At 42.2% G+C, this 18,405-nt stretch overlaps 1 protein-coding gene across 4 annotated transcripts in view; it reads left to right on the top strand.

Moving 5' to 3' along the window:
• LRP4 (LDL receptor related protein 4) overlaps positions 1 to 18,405 on the top strand; it is a 100,514-nt gene that overhangs the window by 28,344 nt on the left and 53,765 nt on the right. For all 4 annotated transcript variants that reach the window (XM_083603735.1, XM_083603734.1, XM_083603733.1 and 1 more), the window contains exon 2: positions 16,427 to 16,579. In XM_083603735.1, coding sequence (XP_083459861.1) covers positions 16,427 to 16,579 — 153 coding nt within the window. The remainder of the gene's footprint in view (positions 1 to 16,426; positions 16,580 to 18,405) is intronic.

Raw genomic sequence — 18,405 nt, 5'->3', positions numbered from 1 at the left:
GGTAGGGCCTTGCCTTTCTTATCCAGTGTTTTCATTGTTCTCTGCCTCTCTGAGGATGAAATAAATTACCATATTTATTTCACATGTTTAAAAAAGTCACACGTGAAGCTGCCAAAAGTTGACAGCTGTTCAATTTCAAATGCCAAATAAAGGATCCCCCTCCACACACTTTTCTTCCAGAGCAGTTGGAATTTCCTATGTTCCATGGACTCCCTTTGTGCAAAATAGAATCTGTACAAACAATTATTGTATCATCTCCTTATCTCTAATCTATCTGTAATGTTAGATTGAAAGCAAATATATCTATATTGTTCAGTGATGTAGCATCATTTATTGTTAACGTTATGAGCTTGTGAGTTTTTGATTTCTAGGCACATGGTTTTTTTTTAAGGCGTTGAATGGATTCTGTTTTAGAGTGAAGTCTGAGAGGGCAGAGAGAGAAAAAATGTCAGTCCAGCAAATCTGGGTGCATATATAGAACTGCCGAACCCCATCTTCAGCCTCAGAATGATCTATTACATTTTGTACCTCCCACTTTCTCTTTTCCCCCCTCTCCTTTTTCTTGCTGTCATCCAACCAGTTTTTATTACATCTGCTACCTAGTTTAAAATCTACATGCACTTGAAACATGCCAGAGATAGTAATCCTTTCTTTGAAATCAAAGTATTTTAATCTTAAGATGTTCTGTGGGCATGTTGCAGAAATTCATCTGATTCATGGGGGCAGTATCCATCTATTGTCCCCGATCTGCTGCAAGTACTAACTGCATGCAAACACATGTCATGGCCCTATTACTTTATTTGAAAAGTCACTCCTGAGTGAATGAAGCAGGTTTGAGCAGTGTCCATCCTCTGTTTGAAGGTGTCTTCGATCTGAAGGGCTGCCTGGCTTAGAGATTTTCTCATTTAGAAAACCCTAAGAAGGGCGAGCAGCAGGGTGTATTTGATTTAAATCAAATTGATTTAAATCACGATTTAAATCACTAGTCAGTAAGACTTGATTTAAATCACAAGTCAGTAAGACTTGATTTAAATTAAAAAAAAAAATTACAGAAAGACTCTTGCTTGCTGATATAATCTTTACAACCAGAAGAAGTTTTCATTTTTGGAATAAGAAATTTTCAGAGTAGGTTTTACAAAAATTACTGATTTGTCTATACTACACATAGACAGATAATTATAAAATTATTGTGAGGTTTAATAAGTTAACTGTTTATATTTGGACTTTTCTGTACTTTATTGGAAGGAGAAAAATAATCATTTCCTTAATAACAATTTAAACAATTTATTTAACTAAAGCAACAACATTATAGCATATGTATCCACGTTTGTTAACTGATGTGGTTAAACCATTAAAAAAACACACCTTAGACTGAGTTTTAGCACACATGAAAAACTTAAAACAAATCCTATTTCCTGATGAATAGCCTTTGGACTATAATGTAACTTAAACAGAAAACTATATTTACAAAGATTTTTTATCCAAAAGCATTTTCTTTTAAAAATCCAATTTAAATAATTTTTTTAAAAGATAAAAATCATTGATTTTTATCCACCCTGGTCAGCAGGGACCTTGAAGTTCCAGGCACCTGGATAGCAAACACTTGGGTCACCTGCTCCCAGGCTTCCCCACTAGGGTGAGAGGTGCTTATCCTATTTAAATTCAAAATATGCATCTATACATATAAATTTCCATATTCAAAGTACATGCAAATCAGTGTCACCCTTTTGCCCTCTTTTTTGTTGATGCAATTCTTTATTGACAACATATGAGAGGGGCCACCCTGATGAAAGAATAGGCAAGGAAGCAGTTAAGCATCTCTTCTCTCATTACTTCTCTGCTTTAGATCTCCCCTGCACCAGAGGGTTCTTGGGGAGAGGCTGGCAGGCTGGTTATACAAATTCGCTTGTAATATATAAGTAGGCCCCTGAAAGCGGAATTCACAAGTCCTCCTTTCCCATTCACCCTCTCTTTTTTTGTATTGCCACGCTTTATGGTTGGAGGACCAGCTGATGACTGATGACCGGGACAGGCTCCTCCTGCTCAAATGGCTGGCTGCAGAGGGTCATGAATGAATGTGTTCCTTCTGCAGATCCTGTTGGATTCGCTCGCTCTCTCTTCCCTGTTTTAGTTTTGTGTTGTAGCAACTGCCTTTTCATTTGAGCCACTTGGTCAGGGCGGGGTGCTGTTGAACTGCTGGTGGCTTGGTGCTTATGCCCTCCTTCCCTCTCAATGATCCGAAATGAATGAGAGGGAGAGGATGAAAGGCCACATGCTTGCACACAAAACAGCACCGAGTATGAGCTGGGATCCATGTTGATTTCCACCAGGAAGCTGCCTCTTAGCAATTATGTAGTCCCCACTTCCTAAAGAAGAAAAGAGTTTTGTTCCCCTATGACCCTCACTCTCCAGCAAATTCTGCACTCCTTCAAACGGAGAAACCAGTTCTGGAATGGAACGGGTCAGCTGGGGCCTGAGAACTTTGAGGGGGTGGTGGTTCTGCCTTCTATCTGCTGTGCAAGGGAATGACAACACTTCTTGTCTTTTAACCTTAACCTCCCTTCTGATAAATAATAATAACAACCCCCCTGGAAATATGAAAGATTCTAATTCTTCTTCTTTTTGTATTGTTGCCAGTCAGTTGGGCTTCTAAACGCCCCTCCTTGTAAGGTGAAAAGGGACAAGAAAGAACAAAACAGTCTGGCAACAGGAGGAGATGAATGACACTGGCAGAGACTATTGTTCATTTTAATGCTGTAGCAAGGGCAGAGGGAAATGTTCACACGCCATTTTTGGGCATCCTGCTGGGCAAGCAAGGGAAGGGGCAATCCAGCTGGTCATGAGATTTGGCTGGCCAGATAGAGTTGGGCTGAATAGATTTCTGTCCATTTAGCTCATGTTGTGTTTGGCTTTTTTTATAAACTTAAATAGCAGTGCACTGATTAACAGCAATGGAACCTGATTATATGAAAAATCTGAGACCATTGTAGACCACTGCAGACACAAGAGTTGTCAGGCTACTAGTACGTGATAACCAGGCTTTAACCCCTTGCAGGTTGACAGATTTTATTCAAGAGCAAAAATATATTTATTATTAGGATAATTTGTGGAAGAACCTCAGTGGCCAAATACCTAGAAACAAAAACTGAGACAACTAGTCCCTGGAATGTTGTCATTGCCAGGCGACTTGCAGGCCAGCAATTTCTGTCAAATCATTTCCCTTGGTGACTGTTCTATAGAATTGGGACGTATTTCTATAGCTAAGCCTATTTTCTTCACTGTTCTCCCACATTGTGCAGATCCATGTAAAAATATGGAGGATAAGTAGATGAATGGTATACAAGCAGTATAGACCTGAATATCGGATGCTGGGGGACAAACCACTGAAGAAGATGATCTGCCATCACATACTGCTTGCGAATGCGACTAGAAGCACCTCAATGGCCAGGAGCAGAATGGTTGCTAACATTGATGAAACTTGGTCTGAGGAACTAAGGAAAAGTTACTGGGAATCAGCACAGATATCTAGGACCCAGGACTTTTTTTTCAACCGGAACTCACCAGAAGTCAGTTCTGGCATCTCTCAGGTGGATGCCATTACCATTCTACTAAGAGAATGATGGAGGTGTTCATGGTGAGTTCCGGCACCTCTTTTTCTAGAAAAATAACACTGCTAGGGCCTCAAATGCTTCCTTGATGGGAGCAGGCAAAGTTGTAAAGATGATCTGAGGGTTTTTGTTGTATATGGGCTACTGGATGAGAATAGCTGTACGTCTAGACTTCCCCTATAGAATAGCACCAAACCTTCTTTTATCAAATGAAAATTTAAAAGGGGGTGCAGAAGGGCTGGTTGGCACAGTTAGTTGCCAACTTTGGAGAAGTGCCTGGATTGTCAAATTTCCCTTCCCAAGTAAAGCATTTGGGCTACTGGATGAGAATAGCTGTACGTCTAGACTTCCCCTATAGAATAGCACCAAACCTCCTTTTATCAAATGAAAATTTAAAAAGGGGAGGGGGTGGCAGAAGGGCTGGTTGGCACAGTTAGTTGCCAACTTTGGAGAAGTGCCTGGATTGTCAAATTTCACTTCCCAAGTAAAGCATTTGTGTCCTTTGCTTTTGGGCATTTTTAGACCCTTGGGAACGTATATGGTCACGCTTGACAAATCCTCATTGTTCTACTCTCACTCGAATAAGAAAAATGACCGACAGCTAGAATAAAGATGGGGAGCTTGCTTGTCCATGTCTTTCCTGTTTGTCTTATTTGTCTTGGTGCTCTGTCTGAGCAGCTTGTTAGTGAACTGCCGCTGTGTCTGGAGACTGCCTGATCCATGCCCTCTGCTCCTTCTGTCACTTGTTTAACGTGTTGTTCTTTAGTTAGTTTGCGCTGCAGAGGAGTGCAGCTGATCGTTTCACACAAGCTACTGGAGCCTCGTGAAAGGGAGCAGTGTGCTGCAAAGTAGAAGCAGGGGCGGGCGGTCCTCTGCCCTTTTCTCTCCCTCTCCCCTACTCCATATAGTCCAGCTTTCCAAATAGGAATGTGGGCGGCGGGGAGGGTGTGCTAACAGATAGGACTGTAGAAACACTCTCAGGAAAGTTATCCAGTCATTCTACACTCCCTCAGTCCCTGCAAGGACACCCCCCCCCCCACACACACGTGTGTGCCCACTGGTTTGGAAATGTTTCCGTAGGGAGGTGAAAAGAGCAGGACACAATTGGGAGGAGAACAAAGGTCCTTTGTGGGCCTTTGGGAACATTCTCAACGGGTTTGTTCAGTGTCCAGTACACATTTGGGGAGGATGGGGAACTGGGGGGACAGATGCAAGCTTCTGAGGTGGGTTATATTGCCTGTCTCAGATAGAAACAGCAGTGTTGCCAATTACTCCCAACTGGGTGGCCTCCCAAATAAATAGCATCTATCTGAAACTGAAGACCATTCCACCTTGAGTAAAACTTGGAACAGGAGGGTATTGCCCACTGAAAGCCCCTCCTAATTATTAAAGCCATTTGATGCTGTAGAGCTCAGCTCACCTATCATGCAAATTTGAGAACATGAATTTTGAGCTGGAAGTACCTGGTAGTTCTTATTGTCTGCTGGCTTTGTCTTTACAATGACGATGCTAATATTGGTTCTGCTGGCTTCCAGAAACGATTACAATGAAGTGACAAGCTTTGTGCTTTTAGGAAAAGTGGTATATAAATATTAAGTATTGCATGAAATTTGAAATGCACAAACAAAAGCACTGCTGTGTTTGTATAAGATATATTTTTTATAAAAGCCTTCAGTAGAATCTGGCAGATGTTGTTCTGTCATGAATCTCATCCTATGCACCATCTTGAAGTGCTTTCATAGTACAACAAAAAGATGCAACAAATACATATATAAAAACAGTTGAAACCATTGTGTATATAATAAACAATTTCAGATGCAATTTAGATATAGACGAGGACAGAAATATTCACTTAGGGCCTATTTGTTGAAAGAGGAAAGTTGACATTCTTGCTACCCAGCTTTTTCCTCGTATGTGTGTGCTATAATTGCTCCTTCTACTCCTGTTCATATTCTCTCTCTCTCTCTCTCTCTCTCTCTCTCTCACACACACACACACACACACACACACCAGATAGTTTGCTCATTTTGCCCATCAGCTGATTGCCACTTTGGCCTTAGTTTCCAAATTTGCCTACTGCAAGATTACCTTGCAATTAAGATCAGGGCTAAAACTGTGAAGCACTGAAATACAGAAAAATCACTGTCTATAAGAGGACCTCCTGTCAGACCATATGTTTCATTTTGGTCATTTGTTTCCTGCTGAAGCTGCTGTTGAGCAGGACCAAAAGAGCAGGTGTGCAAGAATCATAGATACCAGAAATGTGGCAGCTTAAACCGTTTTTAAGATTTTGCACCAAGGTGACCCGAAGTTGGTGTCAGGAAGAGCTGAATTCTGTGTCCTGTATGAATTGTGCTTATTTAGTGGAATTACACAAACATTGTTTGTGTGTGTGAATGTGGGTTGTTGTTATGTGAGGGTGAATTTTGCACCGAGTTGCAAATTCTGTGGTGGCTGCATCAGCAGAATAGTAGCTGGTATGCTAGATTCTGGACTGTGAACTACGCTTAGAGAGGTTAGAAGCACACATGCTTCACTGTTTTCCTGGAAGTGCAGTAATGGGTACTGAATAAAAATAACTGGTTATGTCCAAGTCTGCAGGAGGAACTAACCCTTCTATCATGTGGCTGGAACTTTCCTCTTCTTCAGTTCCTCTGTTTTGTTTTGTTTTGTTTTGTTGTGTTGTGTGTCTTTTTTTAAAAAAAATAAAATATCCCGGTGTTTCTTGGTAGCTTTGCTGAAGTTCCCCTCCTGTGGCTCTGTCAACATTTAACAAATTTTCCTCCAGTTTTCATGTTTCCTTTGGCTCTGGATCAACACAAACTCCCCAAATCCAAAACTAATTCAGGACTCTAAGTAACAGTAGCATTTAAGTTTTGGAACTGTGCCAGTCAGACGGGCAGCCTCTTCATGGAGGAACAATCTAATTCCAGTGTCAACAATTGCTGTGGAGCTGGCCTTCCCTTTTTAATGTAAGCCTTTCAGTAATCTAAACACTACTACAAGAGATTGGGACCTGCATCAACATTTCTAGAGCCTAACTGGCCTTTGTTTTCCGGTATCACAGGATGCAATCGCACTTCATTCAGGTCAGAGGCCAAGACAGGAAAGACAGGCCATACTTTGATTGCTGAAGTGGAGCAGGAGGCTTTATTTTAATTTCCTGAGTTAAGTGTGGAACTCCTGACACACAATTGTGACACTGAATTGGTTTCCATTAGGGTTTGCCTAATGATGTGTTTAGTCGCAGAGTAGATAGGGAAGGGTGGGGAGAGGAAGAAAAATGATCTTCTGAATTAAGCTTGGAAATGCCTCATTTCAGTTTCCTGCTCTGTCCCACAGTCCAGGTGGGTCCACAAGCATATCAGATGAGTTTGAACTTCAGAGGTGAAGAATAACAATGGCTTTGGCTTATATGTGCAGCACTCAGAAGTCGGTGTTGCAGTGCTTCTGAAGCAGGATATAAAACCCTGGTTGTACCTGACTGAGGTTTGTAAATGTTGAGGTGGTTTCTTTTCTCCTTGCTCTGTAGCTTTTCTCTCATGCTGAGTCTTCTATAACAACTGAAGCCATTCTCTCACAAGCTCAGGGATGAAACCATGATACAGCCGTTGAATTAATGTTGAAGTGAGAATCATAATGGATTAGAGAACTTCCCAGCGGACAATCAGCTGAAAAGCCCTGCTGAATCAGGCATTCTGTTCTCACAGGGGCCAACCAGATGTTTGTGGGAAGCCTGCAAACAAGACTGAAGAACAATAGTCCTCTCCCCACTTGTGACTCTCAACAAATGGCATTCAGAGGCATGCCGCCTCCAACATTGGAGGTAGAAAACTATCATTGTGGCTGGTAGCCATTGATAGTTTTATCCTCTATATATTTGTCGAACCCTCTTTTAAAGCTCTTTTAAGTTGGTGGCCGTTACTACTTCTCAGGGGAGCATATTTCAGAGTCTAGCTATGCACTTTGTGAAGAAGTACTTCCTTTTGCCTGTCCTGAATCTTCCAACATTCAGCTTCATGGGATTTCCTCAAGTGTTACGAGAGAGGGGGGGAAGCTTTTGACTGGTGGTGGCTGCAAACCTCTTTGGTCCAGCCACTTGCTTACCTGCCCCACACATGATGTCATGTATCATGTTAGGACTGGTGGATGTGGCTTGGCTAAAATGGCATTAGCAGGCCAAATGGGTGGGCCTGGCAGGTCCACTGGCCTGGGGTCCCCCAACCCTCTCCTCCATCCGTAGGGTCAAGGACTGGATCTTGGTGAGCGCCAGGGCAAGCTTGTTCTCTGTACTGAGGAAGACTTTTCATAAGGGAGACTGGAGCCAGGAGGCAGTGAGAACTGAAGCATGACTATTCGCAAGCTCTGTAGAAAAGCAGGTGAGATGTGGGTGGGCTGAACAGGCCTGAACTTCTCTGCTTGTATGGCAGCTGTGCAGTAACTTCCACCATGGTGCATCTTGCTTTTCTTTCTGGCAGCACTGCTGGAAACATCTAGCCCCATATGAACCCATAAAAAGTATTTATCATTGTGGTTTCCCTCTGCTCTCCCACAAAAAAATGGCCAGGATGCCTTTTACTTTCAAGTCTTAATTTCTTCCAGTTTTCTGGTTAGCAGTGGGGGATCTGTGATGACATTGTGGTCGTGTGGTGCCCCTTATTTGATGAGCCTGGCCTAATTCTGCCATAGTCAGCTCAGTCTGGGCAGTTAATAATTCTCCCTATTTTGCTCGTTCTCTAAGGGAAACATAATATGTACTGTGTATGTTTGGTTATATGTTTAAAAAAACTTTTATAGAGTAATTCTTTTTCCCAAGATAGCTGCATTTATCTTGTGGTTCAACTTTTGAAGTTCCTCTGCCTGTGGGATTGCAGAGTAGAAGGTTCTGTCTCAATTCTTACCACAAATGGCCGCCCTCTCCTTCACTGGAGAACTCCTCCTGCAAGGCTAGGCCACTGTGGCTTGCCTTCCCAGATTCTGGTGGAATAGAGAGTAGCAGCAGAGTAGCCGCTTTGCACAGATGCTCCACCGTTGAAGTGTTGACATTCTTATTCCAAAATAACCCCTTTGCTGACCCTTTAGTATAAAAGTTCTGGTTCAAGTTTTGCTTATGTCATGCCACAATAATGAATAGGGTTCTCTTGCAGCCCTCAGAATCCTCAAAAATGTCATACTGAGCCTGAGCTCTTGTTTTCTTATCCTCTGGCAATTGCAGCTCTGCTGGTGAAATGGGTACTTCCCTACAACACAGAAAAATGGGTTTTCTCCAGGCCCCTAGCGAGAAATATTGTGCTGTGTTGCCAAAAGCACACAGGCAGTTGGGGAACGTGTTACACGGCATTGTACAGTAAGTTGGTATAATATCTTCAGGTAGTCTAATATGCCCAGGTACTCATCAGTCTTTGCAGTGTATGTATACCTATTGGCCAGTGCATTGGAACAGAAGACAGGTTTCATTTTTACCTAAATGATTAAATGGAGTACTGTACTGCCTCTGCTCTTTTCCTTGTCTTTACATTCCATCCCCATATAATCTCCATGGCTACGGCTTTGCTTCTTTCCCTTAAATGGCTTGGGTCCCAGTTACCTGAAAGACTCTTTTCTCCTGCATGGACCTCCATTCTAAGACCACCTTCCGAGGCCATTCTTCCAAGTCCCCTGACTTTTGAAGTAAGGTGGGGGTGGCCAAGGAAACTGCCTTCTCTGTTGTTGCCCCCTGGTTGTGGAATACTCTCCTTAGGCAGGTTTGCTGGGCACCAACTTGGATGTCTTTTCAGTGCTTTTTATTTGCCCTGGATTCTGATGCAAATTTTTAGACCTGTTTTTATGGCTGGAATTTTACTGAGATGATTATGCTGCCCCTCTTTTAAATTTACCAGTAGCATCATTTTTCCACTTCTGATTCCAGTCTCTACACTACAGACTCTTAATCTGAAAAGATCCCACGTCAAGTTTTGCTGCTTGTGTTGTTCATGGACTGTATCCTTCAGTTTGGTTTCGGGTGTTGGAAGGGTCTAGAGCAGGGGTCGGCAAGGTTTACCCCGCCTGGGCCGGTTCATTCCAGTGGAGATCCCTCCGTGGGCCAGATCGTGAGCATGCGTGGCAATTCCTGGCGTCTGAGCCACGCATGCTCACGATTCCTGGCGTCTGAGCATGCACAGACGTGATTTCCGGCGCTGTGGAAGCGAGTTCCTGCACCACGCTGCACCAGTATAGCGCAGCATGCGGGGACTCACCAAGCGGGGGGCTCGGGGGCCGGTTAAAAGATCCCCATGGGCCGCTTGTGGCCCATGGACCTTAGGTTGCCTACCCCTGGTCTAGAGTGAGCTGCAATTTAGTGTTAGGGAATGGAGTATCACAGCACAATCCCAGGCAGATTTGTTTGGGAGTCCTGCCATGTTCAGTGTGGCTAACATTCAGCCCAGTGTGCCTGGTGTGGCAACCTTGATAGGCCTCTTCAGGTCAGGCTGTTAGGATCCTGTTCTCTTGAAACAAGATTAATAGGCTGGAGAATACGTATTCCCCTTCATAATGGTGATAATGGTTTATTAATGATTGTAATGGGAATGGTAATTCAAACAATGTCTGTATTATGAAAAAAATATGATTAATGTTCCTCAGCAAAAGAAAATATGTTTTTACTCCTAAACTGCTGGAAAAGAATAATAAGAGAAATGGCTTCCTAGATGGGGGGACAGAAAATTTATTTTCTCGAAGAAGGTGTGCAAATTTGTTGAAGCATTCAACATCAAAGGGATTTGTTTGGCTCTGTAGGTTTTAATGCATATCATGACACAATAGCCAGAAGAACATCCTGCCTTTTAGCTTGCATGGCCTGGGATAGCTCAGACAATAGAGCATGATAATCTTGACCTCAGGGTTGCGGATTCGAGCCCCATGTTTCCAGAATTGCAGTGGGTTGGACTAGATGACCCTTGTGGTCCCATCCAACTCTATAATTGTGTGTTTCTTTGCGCTTCAATTTTCATATAATTTACATGATATGATAGATGATATGCAGTGTTTGCTGATTATGTTCCCCTTATTCTGTCATATTTTGCAGCTGACACAGTGGTGTGAGACAGCTCAACTTGACTGACATATGCTGAAGAAAATTTATTAGTGGTTTCCAGTTTGATTGGCAGTTCTTTATGTGATATACCTGATAACATCCTGATGTCAAAGCCATATAACATGTTGGTGATCATGTTGGTTCTGAACCTTAGATGCATGGAGTGAGGATCACATTACTGAGAGGGTTGGGTGTTAGAAAATCATTCCTGACTAGTGTTTGTAATTTGAATATGAAATACCACCTAAAGATTAAGTGTGTTTTTCCTGTTTTATTCTCCTTGAAGAGTTAGTTATTGGATAGTTTGCAATGTGATAGCATTTGACATGAATATTTAAAACATGTCTAATGGTAGGAAATGCATTTGGCAAACAGGAAGTTCAGTGCCCTCACCGCCTGGAGTTCTGTATCCTATCTACAACAAATTAAGCAACCAGAAGAATCTGACCTCTGTGAGTTAGGACAGATATGTAGTGATGAGATCTGTCTTAAGAGGCTGGACTGTAGCTAGTGCCTTGGAAGTCAGTACCAAAATATCAGAGCAGGGAACAGAGAGAGATCAAGCACCATCAAAATATAAGAACTGAGAAAATGAAGAGACTAAGCATCAATTTGCAATGCACTGGAAGCTTAATAGCTGTGGATAATTTGCATAAATTTGCCTGAAAATGGTGGGTGCTGGGCTGCCAGAATGGGAGAAAATTTCTCTCTCCCAGCAAGTTGGGTGGACTTTTAAGAGCCATGCTGTAGTTACCTCAATATCTTGAAAATCCAGATTTATGCATAACCTGTGTTTTAGAAAGTCTTGACATGTAATATACATTTAGGGGAGGAGCTTTTACTATTTGACATGCATCTAAGTTTTTCTCCAGGCATGAGATACAGAGAAGAATTGTATACTAACCATGTTTTTAAGTTTTCCTTTCAAATCCATGAACATCCTTATAAAATGCCAACTGTACTAAGGATTCTAAATTGAACTCTAAATGAGTGGTATTAGTGGTCAATAATGGTCAATATTGGTCAATAATGCCTGATGTCATGATTATTAGATTAATTAGAGGTATTAAACATTTTGTTCCAGTAGTAATGCATACAAAAGTTGATGCAGAAAATATCAGGGAGTCAGTGCAGAAGCCGAAAGACAAAGTTGGGATTGCAGCATTGGGCAAGAGTTAACTTTAGCCTAAGCAGCATTCTGATTTGCCTGAAAAGTGCAGAGATGACGAGAGCAAAGGCTGGGAAGGAGGGAGGTTGCAGTAGTCTACGTAAGATGTGACTGGAACATGAATTAGGGTTTTAGCAACAAATATAGAAAGAAAGAGGTAATTCTTGGATGGGTGTTGGAGAGTAGGAAGTGACAGTACCCTAGGATTTTTGGACGGCAGAGGAGATCAGAGCAGTTTCTGCAACATGATGGAGAAGGATCAGATGAGAAGACTGGAATTTCCATTGCTGGCCTTGTCAGTTCCAGGTGTCAGCAGCATAGTCTGCAGGAAATGCCTATCTATTAGTTAAATATTAGTTTAATACAGTGGTACCTCTGGTTACGTACTTAATTCGTTCTGGAGGTTCGTTCTTAACCTGAAACTGTTCTTAACCTGAAGCACCACTTTATCTAATGGGGCCTCCCACTGCTGCTGCGCCGCCGCCGTGCGATTTCTGTTCTCATCCTGAAGCAAAGTTCTTAACCCGAGGTACTATTTCTGGGTTAGCGGAGTCTGTAACCTGAAGCGTATGTAACCCGAGGTACCACTGTATATCAAATTTCCTATATATGTAGATTCCCCCCCCTAGATTTTCTTGTTAAGTAATGGGGCTTGAATTTAACTATGCTTGCTGACATTACATTGGAATTAATGACCAAATGATGATGCACTCCTGATTCATGTGCGAGTCAGTTCCATTGAACTTACTTAGTAAATGGGTTAGGATCTGGCCAAAACAACCTCTCTAAGATTGCGGCATTTTTATATTTTAAAATCATTACTTGTAACAATGACATACCGGCATATCAGGAAACTTGCTATTGCAGCATTAGTATTTCAGTTTTTCTCTCTTCAGATATCTATGTTAGATTGCTTCCTACCGGATGTGAATTATATGACACTGAATTTTCTGCCTCTTATCTGATGCTTTTATTTTGCTCTCTCATGGGCATTTGCTGCTTTTCCTGTTTTGGTGTTTTCTGAAAGCACCTCTGTGGATAAGTTCCCCTTTTCCAGGTCACTAATGAAGATGTTTTAAAACAATGGATCTAACAGTGATCCCTGTAGTTTCTAAGAGCTCCATCCCTCCTGCAGTTTGGTATGTTGCTGTTTCTCATTACCCTTTGTTTATGGTTCTTCAGCCAGCTTTTGACTTTTGTGTTCATATCCGAGCCAATTATAATTACTTTTCTGAATAGCGGGCCATGATATAAATTATCATCCTGCAAAGCTTTCCCCAATATGCTCTGAGCCCTTGGAGATATTGCAGCATTTTCATTTCTAAAGATGTGGTGACTTACGAGGTATTTAAAGGGAAGCTGCTCAACCCATTGTCACACTTAATTAACATAGGGTAGACATGGGAACTCAGTCTTGCTTTTTAATCAAAGGTGCAGCCACTTAGTCTTTTTAAAGTGAGGGTGGGGCAGAGTTATTCTTCTTTCAGAGTAGCCGATTCTTTCACTTCCACATGATAGTGTGCTTGCATATGCCTTTCAGACCATTGCTGTTTTACCAGAATAAATTGCATTTTTATTGGCTAGCCCAGACTTCCTTAGAATTGGCAGCAGCTTTCAGTGGGTACTGGAAAAGTTACCTCCAGTCATTGGCTTTCAAGGCAAATGTTTACAAGCACTCTTTTTCTCTCCTTCCCGTCACTCTTCAGTTTTGCTACCCTTGAGATTTATTGCTTTCCGTGCTCCATTCCTTTATCATGGAAAAGTACTTTCCTCGGGTTCCTGTTAATCTTTATAGTATGTGTGATTGCTGCCATTTATGCTTACCCAAGCCATAAACCTTATCTGACCTGTATAGACTTGTTGAATTTCTGTTCCTTGTCTGTATAAATCAGACCTGCTGAATTTGCTTGACATGTTCCCTTAAGCTTTTAAAGAATAAAAAGGGAAACTTCTGAATGTCAAAAGTTTCTGCATCAGTGTCTCCATGAGGTTTAGTGAAGGTGAGGGAAAAGCTATAGCTCAGAGGTAGGCAACCTAAGGCCCATGGGCCACAAGCGGCCCACGGGGCTTGTTTAACCGGCCCACGAGCCTCCCCCGAACCGAGTCCCTGCACACTGCTCTAAACCGGCACGGCACAGGGACTCACTTCCGCAGCACCGGAAATCACGTCTGTGCATGTGCAGAAGCCGAAAATTGTGTTTGGGCAGATGCAGACGCTGGAAATTGTGTCTGCACAGACGCCGGAAATCGTGGACGGGCGTGCTCACGCGTGCACACGATCCAGCCCACAGAGGGATTTCTGCTGGAGTGAATCAGCCCAGGCAAGGTAAACCTACTATAGCTGGTCCTTGGTTTAAGCAGGAAAATATTTCCACGAGTGTGTTATGCCTCATGTATTTGTATAGCATTACATGAATGTGTTGATTGTACAAGGAGAGGTGGAAGCTTCAATGCTTCCAGCTCCAGACTGGGGAGCTAAACTAGCCTTAAAATCTTCCTTCATTATTACCTTATGTTTCAGAAATGGTGGAGTAAACATTTATGTTTAACAACAACACCACACATAAACTTTAAACTCAACATCTCCTTGGGTGTCCTGTGAATGGCAGACCAGGAGTTTAAATCCCCACTCAGCCATGAAGCTCACTTGGGCCTGTCATCAACTCTCAGCCTGACCTGTCTCAGAGCTGTTGTGTGGATAATATGGAGAGCCATGTATGTCACCGTGAGCAACTTGGAGGAAAGGTGGGATAGAAATGCAACTAACCAGTCAACGAATATCTTATGACAGAGATACTGTAATTAAGCTTGGACTGTGTCATCTTCCAAAGGTGCCCATGGAGCATGATACTGAGCCAGTGGACCTTGACACCTGTGAAATTGGTGACCTACAATACCACATTACGTAGCCATACTTATAAGTAGATGGGATTCTGGTCAGGTGTTGGACCCCTGGTTGAAATTAGTTCTGCTTCTTATGCTGCGTTAACAGATCTTTGTGGACTATATCAGTGAGTGATGTTTCTTCTGTCGTCAGAACATATGAGTGCAGTGTGGCCTTCCTAGTTTCTGACAGAAAAGTTCTCTTAAAACAATGGGTCAGCAAATCCCTCTATTAAGACTGGATTAACTGTACTTTTCTTCAGTGGGAAACTGCTACTTGAGGTTAAAAATCACTGCTTCAAGTGACAAGCGAAGGAATAGTAGCCATTTGCTTCTGAAGTTCATTTATGGAAAGAATATCCCTTCAGATCAAAGAAGATTGTCCTGCTAACTAGCCTGTGTGTAAAAGTACAGCCTTCCTCAATTGTTAAGCTTCCTAAATGAAGCAGTTCTCCAAAGAATGTAGAGCAATGGCATGCTAATGAAGAGCCAGCAATATTATCTTGCTGTAGTGATGGCTGATTAATAGCATCAGTAGAGAATTAATAAAAGGTTGTGGGAAGCAGACCCCTGTCTTCGGCGTAAGGGGTGAAATATCTTCTTCCTTGTCTCTAAGAAAGGTGATACAATTTTTGGACAAACGTTGGGTAAATTGCTTTTCCCTCTGACAACATGAAAGATTCTAGAGAAATATTTTGCACTTAGAAGAGATACCATAGCTGTTACCGGATTTAAAGTCTGCATCAGCCCAAACAGCACCAGAAACATTTTGACTTGATTACGATAAGCGTATATTTTATCCCCTTAAGCACTGCTTTGCTTGCCTAATAGGCAGGTGCCCTGACTTCCTGCTCATTTCCGAATCTCCTTAGTTGACCAGGGATGGAACATGAGACGCTGAGGGGGTCATAATCAGAGGCATGGATCCTGTTCTGGCTTTCTGAAACACATGAGTGAGCTATCACACGTGTCCTATTTTTAGAGGCAGAACTTACTTGCAAAGAGTTTGACTTCACTCAGTCTGTTTGTAGCTACTTCCTTGTTTCTTTTCTTGATATGACCACGTACCTAGGACATATCTCCTATTTCAGGTACAGTATCATTATAAGTCTGTGAGCATTTCAGCTGTAAGAATGTGAAGGAAAAAATGGAAATTAGCACATGACAATGCTGGCTGAGGAGCAGCTGCCTTTTTTATGAAGCAGAAATGATGGCATGTGTGCACTGTGGTTTTGTGGAATATTCTTCAGCTTATCCCCTTTCTGGAATCAAGGGATGAGAGTAAACAGTTAGAAAGCCTATAAAAACCTGCAGGCTTCCCTACTTTATTTAAGTCATCATATATCTGCCAAGGACTCTGGGAATTGCCCAAATATGGGATCCATGCATGTATGTGGTGGTGATGCGGAGATGGAGGTGTTGTAAATAGGATATTGCTGTAAGCTGCTCCAGATATTTGGCCGTGGAACCAACCCTTAGATTTCCCCCCTGAATGATTGCTTTTCAGTCATTGCTTCCAGTCAGTTGCATCTCGGGAATCTTAACACACAGTGGAATGCTGGGAGTATGTGTGGTTCATAGGAATATTCCCAGTGTCATTTTGCACTGCATTCATGCGCATTAACGTGATGTTAGGTGTCCCTTGCTTTTTCTTACCTCTAAAGCATGTCGATTATTTTCTCCCTGCAGGTGCAGGCAGCAGTGGCGGCAGCAGCGCAGAGTGTGCTTGCGGACGAAACCACTTCACCTGTGCTGTTAGTGCTTTTGGCGAATGCACTTGCATCCCTGCTCAGTGGCAGTGCGACGGTGACAATGACTGTGGGGACCACAGTGATGAAGACGGCTGCAGTAAGCGAACAATCCATTCTTAAGAGGGAGGAAGGGAGGGAGAGGGGAAGGATTGAGGCGAAAGAGGATTGGTGTGTGCCTGGATGCTGTGAAAAGTCACAGGTTGCTTTTTGCCACCACTGTGAAGAGTTTCTCGCAGTCCAGCAGAGTCAGTGGCATGTTGCTAACTTGGGACGTGTTGCAACATGTCCCTTTTCCAGACATTTCCTTTGTTGGCGTTCTTGGAAGGTTGTGGCTGTGAGGAGAGCTAGCTGCTTGCTTAATTAGCTTTGGTGGCCCATGCTGTCAACAAAAAGAAAACAAAACAGAGTTTGCAGCCGGTGTGGGTGGGGGTGTCTCCAACCTTCAGTTTTTCCTTGTGGTCCTAAAACAGAGGAGAAGGTCCTCAAGAGCATTAGAAACAACAGACAAAATCACAGGATTCCCCCAAAACAAGGAAAGTGGTATAAAAACTGATTTATAAATAGGGAAAACAATTTCACCACCCTTACGAGTGATTTACATATACGTACCTTTCAGCCCCAAAAGTCTGAAACAAGAAGCAGGTAAAACATACCTTCTCCTTGAATGTGGGAGAATGTGCACTGAGAACATCCACATTGAAATGTGCAACACCCATGAAAAATGTACAGAAAAGCTTCTCATTTTTTGCTTTTGTTTTGCAAAACTATGCGTACCCCTCTCTAGAAAGAATAATCTCATTTCTACTGAGGAGCAAGCATCCTTGCTGAAATAGGAGTTGAACAATGAGACAAGCTACTGCAAAAGATGCCTGTCAAAAATCCATAATAGCAAATGACTCTTCTATTTTAAATGTCTAGTAATGATTCTCCATGTACATCGGTTGACTTGAAAGTTGAGTTTTAGCAATGCAGAAAAAGGACAGAACCTCCCTCAGAGAGATCTAGACTTGAATCATAATTACAGCGCATCCACAATTCCAAAATTTGCACTTCTGCAGACAGACTGTCCTATTTGCATAAGAACTGCCATCACAATGACTGTAGAGCCAAAACAAGGATGCTAATTGTTAGTATTTTTAATATCCAGAAGTACATAGTAATGAAATCTCAAAGTAAAAATGCACTTCATCTGAATAAAGAGAGCCCCGATTTATAATTCTCAGCCCTTGGATTATGAAATAAGGAGCAGCGATTCCTGAAAAGTAGAATCTAGCCATTTTACTTTTTTAAAAAATCCATACTTACATGTGTGCACGCACACACATGTATGTATATATATCTGTCTGTCTACATGTGTGCAGTCATTGTACATGCACACATACATTTCTGGACCCCATTTTCAATGCTGGATTTCTTTACATTTCTAAACGCCTTGGGACAAGGTTACCTGAAAGATGTATTTATTTATTTAAATAGTTATAAATGGCCTTTTCATATAAAATATTGCAAGGTGTTATACAGACCAAAAACAGCAGTACGCATTTCAATGAAAACATCATCAAGCACACGGTAAGAACTGGTTGGCAAAGAATCTCTGTTTTGAAACACCTGTCTGAATGATACAATTTTAAGAAGACTTCTAGAAATGAGGAGGGATGGCTCTTGCTTCTATTGTCAAGGAATTCCACAGGAGCCATCAAACTTCCCCAGAAGAAGACATGACTGATCAAGGAGCATAAGGAATCATGTGGTCATGGAATGGCCTCCCCCAAGAGGCTCTAGTGTCTTCATAGTGTCTTTTTAAACGTGGTTTTAAATAAACTTTACTCTAATGGTGTGGTCTTAAGCTGTGCTGCAAATAATTTTATATTGTTTCTGAAATAACTGAATGCACTCGTGTGCAAAGGGAAAGTGTGAAGAGTT

The sequence above is a fragment of the Podarcis filfolensis genome (assembly GCF_964270895.1).
Source record: "Podarcis filfolensis genome assembly, chromosome: 1".
Lineage (NCBI taxonomy): Eukaryota > Metazoa > Chordata > Lepidosauria > Squamata > Lacertidae > Podarcis > Podarcis filfolensis.
Note: the sequence above shows the minus strand (reverse complement) of the source record. Positions and strands in the feature narration are given on the sequence as shown.